This window comes from Solanum dulcamara, chromosome 4, assembly GCF_947179165.1.
Source record: "Solanum dulcamara chromosome 4, daSolDulc1.2, whole genome shotgun sequence".
NCBI classification, from domain to species: domain Eukaryota; kingdom Viridiplantae; phylum Streptophyta; class Magnoliopsida; order Solanales; family Solanaceae; genus Solanum; species Solanum dulcamara.
In genome coordinates, this window is record NC_077240.1 from 3,666,183 (window position 1) to 3,677,238 (window position 11,056).

Sequence of the window (11,056 nt, forward strand, 5' to 3'; positions counted from 1 at the left end):
TTTGAGTAGAACAATAATTATCCCTTATAATAATGTGGAGAGAAGTTTTTATTGCTTGTTTGATTGACCATATTTAAAATTATATTCATGGCATAATTTTAAAACATAAGTTGTTTGTTTACAAAAATACCTTTCATTTTATTTAATTTTTTATATATTTTCTTTGCAAGTTTTAGTTCTTTATTCCTAAAAATAAAATTTTCATCTTATTTAACTTTAAAATAAAACTTTCATCTTATTTAGCTTAAAAATAAAATTTTCATCTTATTTAGCTTAAAAATAAAATTTTTATTTTAAATTTATTAAAGTAAAAGAAATTTTATTATTAAAATTATCTACATTTTAAAGTTATCTACATTCTGATTGATATATAAAATATAATTTTTAAGTTAGTAATAAATTATTTAATTAAAAATATTTAATTTAGTAGTGGGTGAATATTTTAAGAGAAATCAAAATATAAATAAACATAAGAATTAGACAAATAAATTCAACTTATATATATATTCATAAATAAAAATTGTATTTATAAAATGTAATTTTTTTAATAGAAAAATATACCATCATAAAAACAATGATTAATTAAAGTTATGAATGTTATTATAAATGTTGTTAAAAAATATGTTACTATACATGAATGTAAAAGTGGTGTAAATGGGGTATTTTTATTAATTTACATTTTTATCCTAGGATAAGTTATCTTTAGATTACTATTTCAGCTCCTGGTAGGGATAACTTATCCCAGTATTAATTGTTAATCTTGGGATAAGTTATCCAACCTTTGCAACCAAACGAAGAATTAAAGGTCACTCAAAAATTGTCCCAAGATTAACTCTTCTTATCCATCACATCAAACGACCCCTTAGTTTTTAAAAATATTATGACTCACACAACTAGTATATCAGTGTATAACTCATGTAGATATAGGTGAGTGTTTTGAGTTTGGATTACTAAAGTAATTTAACATTTAAGTTAGGGGATATTTTTAATTGAAGGTACCATAGTAATTAAACATTTAAGATTGGAATTTCAAGCTTTTAAGGTAAAATACACTTATATTTGACTATATACACATTATAAATAAAGAGTGTGTTTGAATTGAAGAAAAAAAATGTGTGAAGATAATTCATATGTAATCAAGCAAAACAATATGAATTTTCGTATATATAATGTTATATATTGAGGTGTGTATCGTTATATTTATGTTGGACTGAATATCTTTCAAAGCTATATTTTTTGTTCATAAATCGCATTCATGAAGTGTGCTTTATGCCTTAGTATTCATATCTTCATTTTTAATTCTCTTTTTTTTTATAATATTTGAGCTGAGAGTAAAGTAGAGTTGAGAATCTTGGGTAAAAAGCCTCCACAAGTAAATATACTAGTCAATTTATTCGTGTCTTTTAGTAAAAGTAAATTATGTAAAATGTCAGCTATGATTTGAGACTATTTAAAGGAGATTTGTAATTAGTCGAAACTGAATAGTCAGTGTATACTTCATGTAGAGTTAAATATATTTAGCTTTTTGACTGTATCATAATGTATAGCCAGCGTATAAGTCATTTAGATATTATGAGTGTTTTTAGTTCAGAGTACTAAAGTAATTTAACACTTGAGTTAGGGGATGTTTTTAATTGAAGGTACCATAGTAATTTAATATTTAGGATAGGAAGTTCATGCTTTTAAGGTAAAATAGATATAGATATACACTTATTATATAAGAGTGTACACATATTATACATAAAGAGTGTGTTCGTAATGAAGAAAAAAATTGCGCCAATAGAATTTATATGTAATCTTGCAAAATAATTTGAAATTTTGTAGATATAATGTTATATGTTGAGGCATGTATCGTAATATTTATGTTGGACTGAATATCTTTGAAAGCTATATTTTTTGTTCATAAATCGCATTCATGGAATGTGATTTATGCCCTATTATTCATATCTTAATTTTTAGTTTTTTTTTGTAATATTATAGCCGAGAGTAAAGCAGAGTTGAGAATCTTGGGTAAAAAGCCTCCACGAGTAAATATACTTGTCAATTTATTCGTGTCTTTTTGTAAAAGTAAATTATGTAAAATGTCAGTTATGATTTGAGTCTGTTTAAAGGAGATTTTAAATTGATCGAAATTGAATAGTCAATGTACACTTCATGGATAGTTAAACCATATTTATCTTTTTGAGTGTATCATAATGTATAGTCTGTGTATAACTCATACAGATATAGATGAGTGATTTTAGTTCGGAGTACTAAAGTAATTTAATATTTAAATTAGTGGATGTTTTAAATTGAAGGTTCCACGGTAATTAAATATTTAAGATAGAAAGTTTATGCTTATAAGGTAAAATAGATATAAATATACACTTATTATATACGACTATATACATATAATACATAAAGAGTGTGTTTGAATTGAAGAAAAAATATTGTGTTAAGAGAATTTATATGTAATCTAGCAAAATAATCTGAATTTTCGTAGATATAATTTTTTTTTATTGAGATACGTATCTTAATATTTATGTTGGACTGAATTTCTTTGAAAGCTAAATTTTTTGTTCATAAATCACATACATGGAATGCGATTTATGCTTTAATATATATATCTTTATTTTAATTTATTTTTTTGTAATATTTGAACCGAGAGTAAAGTAGAGTTGAAAATATTGAATAAAAAGCCTCCACTTGTTAGTTTATCCATGTATATTTGTAAAAGTAAATTATGTAAAATGTCAGCTATGATTTGAGACTGTTTAAAAGAGATTTTGAAATGATCGGAATTGAATAGTCACTGTATGCTTCATGTATTATTAAACTATATTTAGTTTTTTGAGTGTATCATAATATATAGTCAGTGTATAACTCATGTACATAAAGATGAGTGCTTTTAGTTCGGAATACTAAAGTAATTTAACACTTATGATTTTAATGAAGTATATTTTTTTTTTTGATAATATAAGGATAGACTAGACATAGAGAAAGTCAACTAGACAAAAAAGAGGAAGAACGACAGTTTTTTAAAGTTGAGGGAGAATTTATTTTTTAAAATTAAGTTAGGAGGTGTAAATGATTTTCACCTTTTTCTTAATTATATTGAATAAAATACACTACGATAAAAAAAATGAAGAAAACAAAATCCTTCTCTCTCAATTATGATGAAGAACTCAAACAACCCTCATTTAACGCAGTTGAGTGAGAAGCTACGTCCCTCATTTACATTTTATCTTCTTTATATTTTCTCTTCTTTAGTTGGTTTAATATTTTCATCTCCATAATTCATATTTAATTATCCTAATTAATTTTTACTCTTAATAATATTCAATACTCGCATGCTTTCATATTCATAACCCCTAAACATTTTGTTTTAAAATTAATACTCCATATGATATTCTCTTTTTTATCTATATAAATTAAAGAGGTACAAGTCATGAATAATTATTCCTTGTAAATAAATTAAATAATAAAGAAAAATACTTAAACAAATTAATATATTGTCATTTTATAAATAAAAGAAGGTAAAAAAAGAAAAAAAATCATTAAGAGTAGAAATTAGAGAGGTGTGGGTTGTAGATAATTACTCTTTTTAAATTGACATGTGAAGAGTCTCTGTTATATATAATAGCCCTCAGCTTTGTCATATAGAGTTGATATACCCCTCGGCCTTCGTAATAAAAGTGACTCTTATACACCTTTACTGTTACACAAGTGACTTAACATATACCCTTTTTGTTTAACAGGAGTGAAAAAATTAGTTTATTTTTTTTATTAAAAAACAATTCATTTAAGGGTATGTATATTTTTTTTACTTTTTTGATCCAACAACTAATTTGAATTTATTATTTTGGTGGTTAAATTTATTTTTTCTTTTTTCTAAAATTTATCATAAATGACCCAATATTTTTTTTTTACGTGTAAACTACAACATACCCAATATATTCCCACAAATGGAGTATGAGAAGTGTAAAATGTATGCAAGTGTAAAATGTATGCAAATCTTACTAGCCTCGTGGAGATAAAAAGGTGATTTTCGAAAAACCCTCCGCTCAACTACATATCGTCTAATGAGATACTTTTAAGTAAAAGGAGTTCGAACAAATTTGAATTAAGTAAATTTCAAATGAATAAAGGAAATTCATTGATTAGTACATTGTGCAGATATGCAAACTACATTTCCTGTGTGCGTCTATGTACAAATATAAGAAGTGTACATATCATACGCTATCATATCAAAATTACATCTTTCAAACCTATAGGACAAGGTATTAAGTATAAAATTTAGAAGAACAAAAGCATTATACATCCAAAAATGATCTTTGACTTTGAGGAGTCAACTTCTGCTTCATTCCAGCCCTTCGCCATATATATATTCATCAAAAACTTTCTTCTCTTTACTTCCAAGGTAACTATAAGTTGTTTGTTGTAATTCTTCACAGCTTCTCATGATAGAACTTGTTAGTTCAAACGAATGGTCAGAGTTCTCCGCCATCTCTACCTACAAGCTATGCTCTTGTGAGGATTATCATGTAAAAATGATGTTTCGGAGCAGCATATTTCATTAGATTGCAAGCGGTTGGTAACATCTGAACCTGCAATAACCCTGCTTATCATAATGGTTTCCAAAAACATTTATATGCAATGGAATTAAGAGTATTTCGTACCTTCTAGAACCTCGGAATCCAAATCTTCACTGTTATTTTCAGATCGATGCTCTGAAGGTGAAACATTTAAATCAACAGCAAAATGGATGTCATTCTGAACATGCTCTTTTGGTTTAGATAAATCAACGAAAAAAGGCTCTGTCAAACGCTTTGCTTTCTTTCGCTTCCTATTATCTTTCCGTACAAGATCTTCTCAATCAAAACAAGACGCAAAGAAAGAAGAAGGGAGATCAACAACCAAATCTGGAGATCCTTTACCTTTAAAGCAATAAAGGTGGACAAGCAGAAAGGACGAAATTACCAAGTTCTGTTGATGTCTTCAGAGTTTCCCAATTCATGAGGCAAAGAGCTGCATCTACTACCTCTTGACCATTTACTCTGACTATATAGACCTAGAAACATCATCTTAATAATCAGAAAATACATGTATGAAACCTATTTCTTAAGGGTATTGTGGTTGAGCATACATGCAGGAGGTTGTAAGAGTTCAAAAGAGATCAGAGCCTCTAAGCAAATTAGACTTACTACTGCTTTCCCGTCTCAACTACCTTCTATCATTTTCATTGCCAAAAATCCATGAGTTCTTTCAAAAACAACAGAATCGATCAAGTCCAGTTTAACTCGCAAGATAATCAATCAGTAGCCGTAAATTTTTTATCATATTCTACAAGAAGCAGAATTTATCCAAAGTTTTACCCCCTAACCTGTTAGCCTTAGCTGCAATGTTTACTCTTATTGGCCAAAATTAATCCATAGTCAAAGTTGCTGGTAAAGTTGCTGCCATGTGACCAGGAGGTCACGGGTTCAAGCCTTGGAAACAGCCTCTGGCAGAAATGCAAGGCAAGGCTGCGTACAATAGACCCTTGTGGTCAGGCCCTTCCCCGGACCCCGCGCATAGCGGGAGCTTTAGTGCACCGGGCTGCCCTTTTTATTTTGCCAATAGCCAATAACAAGTAGAGCACACTGGCAAATTAGACCCTTATGTTAAATCTAGCTAGATTTTGGAAGATCTAGCATTGGGTCATCGGGTTTAGTGGTGAACAATCTTTCGTCCATGAGATCCATTATATATATCAGGCAGACAAGACCAGTCGTGGTGATTCACTAGAATGAAATTCTGAAATGAACTTTGAGATCAGAGAGTTGCTGCCACTGTCAGAAATTTACCAGGCTCAGGTGAGAGCAATAACAACAAAAGCAGCGGAAGATCCTGCACTAACTTATCCTTATCATAACAAATGTTTCCTTGGGAAAAAAAATAATAAAACGCATTCGCGCTAATTGGTCCATAGGCAAATCTGACTCAAACCAATTTAATCCCATTAGTAAAATGGAGGAAATCCAGGTTGCCCGCTTCTAATCTTAAGTTGTAACCAATACACTCATAGAAGCTTTACCCAGCAACCCATGCTGCCTTTGTAGTCATTATATAATTTCATGGCAAGACAACATGGGCAATTTCAGCAGTCAACATTTTAAAAGCCATCATTGAATTCTAATAGTCTGGAAGCCATCTAACAAACGATCCTTAGCCTCATTGTCATGACGTATGCTATTTGCAGATGACATGATATTGATTGACGGACACGCAGGGGAATTAACGATAGGCTGGAGGTTTGGAGACAAGCTCTGGAGTATAAAAGGTTCAGATTGAGCAGGACTAAGAAAAAGTACTTGGAGTGCAAGTTCAATAACGTGACTTACAAGGCAGATGTGGACGTGAAGGATATACACAAGTCATCCACAACAGAGAGTTTCAAGGATCTTGGGTCAATTATCAAAGGAAATGGGAAGATTGACAATGATAACAACACATCGTATTGAAGCAAGGTGGATGATATGGAGTTTTGCATCTGGTTTCTTGTGTGATAAGAATGTCTCACTAAGATATAAAGATAAGTTTTATAAAGTGGTTGTTAAATCAACAATGTTGTAAGGGGCGGAGTGTTGACCGGTCAAAAACTCGCACATCTAAAAGATGAAAATAGCATAATAAGGATGTTGAGATTGGTGTGTGGGCAAGGTGGGAGTGGCCTCTGTGGTGAACAAAATCAAGGAGTGAGACTGAGATGGTTCGAGCATGTGAAGAGAAGATGCATAAATGTGCCAGTGAGGAGCTGTGAGAGGTTGTCCATGGTGGATCTGAGGAGAGGTTAGGTAGTCCGAAAAAATGTGCGAGAAAGAAGATTAGACAAGACATGATACACTTGTAGGTAGTTGAACATTTCTAGCTTTTTTTATCGATATTATTACTACTACTCTCTATTAACTTATTCTTCAATTTTTGTTATTACATGTTCCCTTAGCTTCGCTTAGAGTATTATTTGTTGTTGCTACTGTTTTTTCTCCATTATTTTCATTATATGCTTTAGATATTTTACTTGAGTTGAGCGTCTATCGGAAACAACCTATCTACATTCACAAGGTAGGGGTAAGGTTTGCATACAAACCACTCTCCCCAGACCCAAGTGGGATTACACTAGGTATGTTGCCAATTCCTTTAGTTGAAAATCCTCCTCAACCCCCCCCCCCCAAACCCCAACCAACCAAAAGGCAACTGACATAAAGCTAGTATTCCCTCCATTCCAATTTATGTGATGTAGTTTAATTGGGAATGGAGCTAAAGAAAATGGGAAGATTTTCCGATGTTCCAATACTACCCTAAAAAAGAGTAGACCTTTGTGGCCTTTCTGCCAAATAAGTAGGACCCAATATGGGTAAAATGTTGATAATGTCATTAAATATTTGTTGATGTTGTTTTGGGTTTTCAAATCTTGAACAATTATTATAGATGCCTCTTTACCAAACTCAATATAAATAAACATTAAAAGTAAAATTACAAGCATGTCTACGAGGTCATCTTTAGTAGGATGAAACAAAAATATCTCCATTCCTCCAATAACAAAAATAGTTTAGGGCTCTAACTACGTAGGTACCAAAATTTTAAAAGGTTACCTTCATTTTGCAAGGTTCAATCAAGCGAAAAATCAAAAGATCTCCTTTAAGTAGTCTGTGAGAGATGGAAAATCCTCTCCAACCAGCACTTAAACCATTCCTTTCTAGAAGATAACTTGTCTTGTACTCATTGCCCCATTCATCAACCAAAATGACTGTGGTATCACAACTAGGTAAATGCATGTTGCAGAATGACTTTGGAAGATGCTACCGTTGCAAAAAGGAAGGGAAAAATTTGAGTTAGAAGAAGAAGAAAAATTGTTTAAATTCTATCTTTACGAAGTTTTTGCTGCAAAGAGGTTATGTTGTTTAAGACTTACCAGCCAAAATCCATGAGCAACATTTGAAGGGAGCATACACTTTGCAAAGCTGGGAAATTCATCTGGTAGGCTTGATAAAATCTTTTCTGCTCGCTCCATAACAGAATATTTAGCTTCAACGTCATCATAAAGGTCATTAATCCTTGTCCTCTTTGTCCCCTTACGTTTAATGCTATGAATTCAACAGATTCAGAAATTTACTTATGAGTTGCTGTCAAGAAAGAGAGAGAAATGGAGATTTGGGGGTAGGAAAGAGGAAAAGCAAGTCAAATAAAATGCCAACCTCTCAGCCTTTCTCGGATGATTAGATTTCACCTGTAAGACCATGCAAAAATTTCTGTTACAATTTCATAGTCGATCAATAAGAAAAGAGAATCACACCATTTCATCAAACACTATATGCTATATGGTACTATGACACTATTTTTAAGCCAATAGCCTCAAACCTTGCATCCTAACAAACATCTAAATCATAAGATAAAAATTGACATTTGATCATGCATGTAAGAATTTACCGCTTTAAGAGGTAGACCAAGTGCACGTAACATGCAGAAAACTACTTATAGGAAAATTAAGGAAAACAAAACTCAAGGTGCAAGAACAATAAAAAAAAGTTCAGTAATCCGGGAAAGTTTTCATCTATTTTGTATCTGTAGCATTTTGGTGACATGGCATCAACTGATCTACTAAGCACCATAGAGTTTCTAAGTTCTCTTATGAAGCTAGATTTTTGCACTCTTGTGTGTATCTTCACCTAATCTCACGTTTATTCTAACTATCAAACTTGTTGGTATATGAGCCAATATAACTCAATCAACATTAGTAAAGCGGATCATAAAGAAAGACAAGAAATGGAAGTAGCAATGACCAGTGAGGAAATCTAAGGCTCAATATCAAGTAACCATCCCAATCAATTTTACTCGAGGAATAAGTAAAAGCATATTTCCAGACTACTGTTTTAAGAACTTTGCATGCTATTACACGGCAGAACAATCAAGTCATCAACATCAACATGCGTTAGATTAGGTGAACGAATACGACTGAGTACCATTATAGGCGAGCAACCCAGAGCAACTATCCAACAAACCATAAGCAACCATTTCACTTATGACATATCCGCCAAGAGGGGACACAGGCATCGAGGAGCATCTGGAGAAATAGAGGCCACACATACACACCAAGGAAATCCTAAGAGGAGTAAACCAAGGAGAAACAGGAGAAAAGGGGATATGGGCAGAGACACACATACATACACAAAAGAAAGAAGACATAAGTTAGTGACCCTACAGAGACTCGTAAGCACTCAACGCTCTACAAAGGATACACACACTGTGAGCCTTTTGATTAACGTCTTCCTGCCTTTTGTTTATTCCCTCGACCCAGGTCATCTTTTATAAAACATCATTGAGCTAAGGTTAGAATTGCATGCTCACACTCTGACTCCTTGAGGGTGCCTCTTCATTCTTCTCTTTCCTATCCTTTGGTACAAGTAGGATTGAGGAGGGGAACAACTCATGGAATCAGCTGCAAATGGAGGAAAACCGCACCAGTGTACACATCTAGAGCGTGCAATCGCCTACTGTATCTCCTTCCCATCCAGACCCATGTACAGTTGGCGGCTAGGGATTCATCTCATTGTTAACAAAATAACAGAGAAAGAAAACCGGATAATTCTACAATCACCAATCAGGAAAATACAACTATCATCCAAGGGCGGAGGTAGAAGCCCTGATGGGAGTTCGGCTGAATCCACTAGCTTTTGCTCAAACGATTTATTTGTGCTAAAAAAAATCATTAAACATGTATACATACTAAATTTTATACTCAATTAATATCGCTTGAAGTCATCCTCATCCTAAAATCCAAAATGCATAAAGTTGAAATCCTGACTCCACCTCGGTTATCATCCACATCCATAAGCAATTAATGTATTTCAAGCCGAGCATTCATGAAAAATTAGGGGCAAGCCTAATCAGATCGGAAGTCAAGCACAAATCAAAAACGCACAAAAATATCTATGTATCAAATAGAATAACGCATCAGTTTCACTGGATCCTCAAGCGAAACAACGAAACATAAATGAAAAACTCACTTGCTTCGGTTTAGATTTAACACTTCTAGGCTTTTTAGGAATCAACTTTTTCCTATCCAACTGCACCGTCTTAATCTGCAAGCAAAACAAACATAAAAATTTTAAAAAACTCTCCCAATAAAAAAAATACTGAAAAAACAAACAAAGGAATAAGGTACAGAAATAAAACCAGGGATGAAGGATCAGTTTGAGTTGAAGTAGAAGCAGAAGAATGTGAAGTGGATTTTACTCTATGAGGTCCTACTTGTTGTTGTTGAACTTTTTTACAAATTTTGGTTCTACGTTTTACAGAAATGAAATTCCTATCTTCCATGGATGTCGATTTGAGTTCTTCGCAGAGAAGGCTACCTGAAATAGGTAGAAATGTATTTATATATTTTATTTTATTTTTGAATTAGTGTGAAAAGAGAAGACAAAAGAAGGAGGAAAGAAGAAAATACAGCCAACCAAGACAAGGACAGCGATATGCGGGCCAGTCAGAGGATGCTGCTACTCCTAGTTATAAAACTTGTACTTATAAAGAGGTCCATAAATGGAAACAAAACTCTATTTTAAATTATTTGGTTAAGATTATTTTAAAAATAGAATAACATGAAGTTGGATTTGGACATAAAAATAAAGTTTCAAATTTGAAAAAACTCCTAGCACATATTCCAAATTTTATTGATCAATCTATGGCTAAATGTGGTTGATTTTTTAAAGTTAATTGTAAGTAAATTTCGTAATTAAAAATAATAATTTAGTAAAAATGACAAAATTCATCTACAGACATCTAATATTAACACGACTTTTCACTTAGACACCGCCTAGGTAACAAATTTTAAGCACGTGAGGAGCCTTTTTTTTGGGAAAAATATTTTTCCTCGTCTCATTTATGGATTCCAAAATCACGACTGCATTTTGAATTTTAATTTGTTTAAGTTTGAAATTCACGATACTATTATCGTTTTCTCTGTGTATTTTCTTTTTCTTTTTTAAATTTATATTTTCCTTCTTAATTCCTTTTTGAAATAGTCCATCGACTATAAATA

At 32.1% G+C, this 11,056-nt stretch overlaps 1 protein-coding gene across 1 annotated transcript; it reads right to left on the reverse strand.

Moving 5' to 3' along the window:
• Positions 1 to 4,102: 4,102 nt before the first annotated feature.
• Positions 4,103 to 10,426, reverse strand: LOC129885554 (B3 domain-containing protein At3g19184-like). Its single transcript, XM_055959867.1, has 8 exons — positions 10,195 to 10,426; positions 10,026 to 10,100; positions 8,217 to 8,248; positions 7,934 to 8,105; positions 7,614 to 7,820; positions 4,960 to 5,050; positions 4,659 to 4,847; positions 4,103 to 4,586 (listed from the first exon to the last, which is right to left on the reverse strand). The coding sequence occupies exons 1-8, from the start codon at positions 10,336 to 10,338 to the stop codon at positions 4,489 to 4,491; spliced, it is 1,008 nt and encodes a 335-aa protein (XP_055815842.1). The 5' UTR covers positions 10,339 to 10,426; the 3' UTR covers positions 4,103 to 4,488.
• Between the last annotated feature and the right edge of the window lie 630 nt (positions 10,427 to 11,056).

Bases quoted from the DNA above. Each gene is read 5' to 3' on its own strand.
- LOC129885554 (XM_055959867.1), bottom strand. From the start codon at position 10,338: ATGGAAGATAGGAATTTCATTTCTGTAAAACGTAGAACCAAAATTTGT. The intron at 8,106-8,216 runs GTTGGCATTTTA...TTGAATTCATAG, and splicing joins CATCCGAGAAAGGCTGAGAG to CATTAAACGTAAGGGGACAA. The intron at 4,587-4,658 runs GTACGAAATACT...GGGTTATTGCAG, and splicing joins GGATTCCGAGGTTCTAGAAG to GTTCAGATGTTACCAACCGC.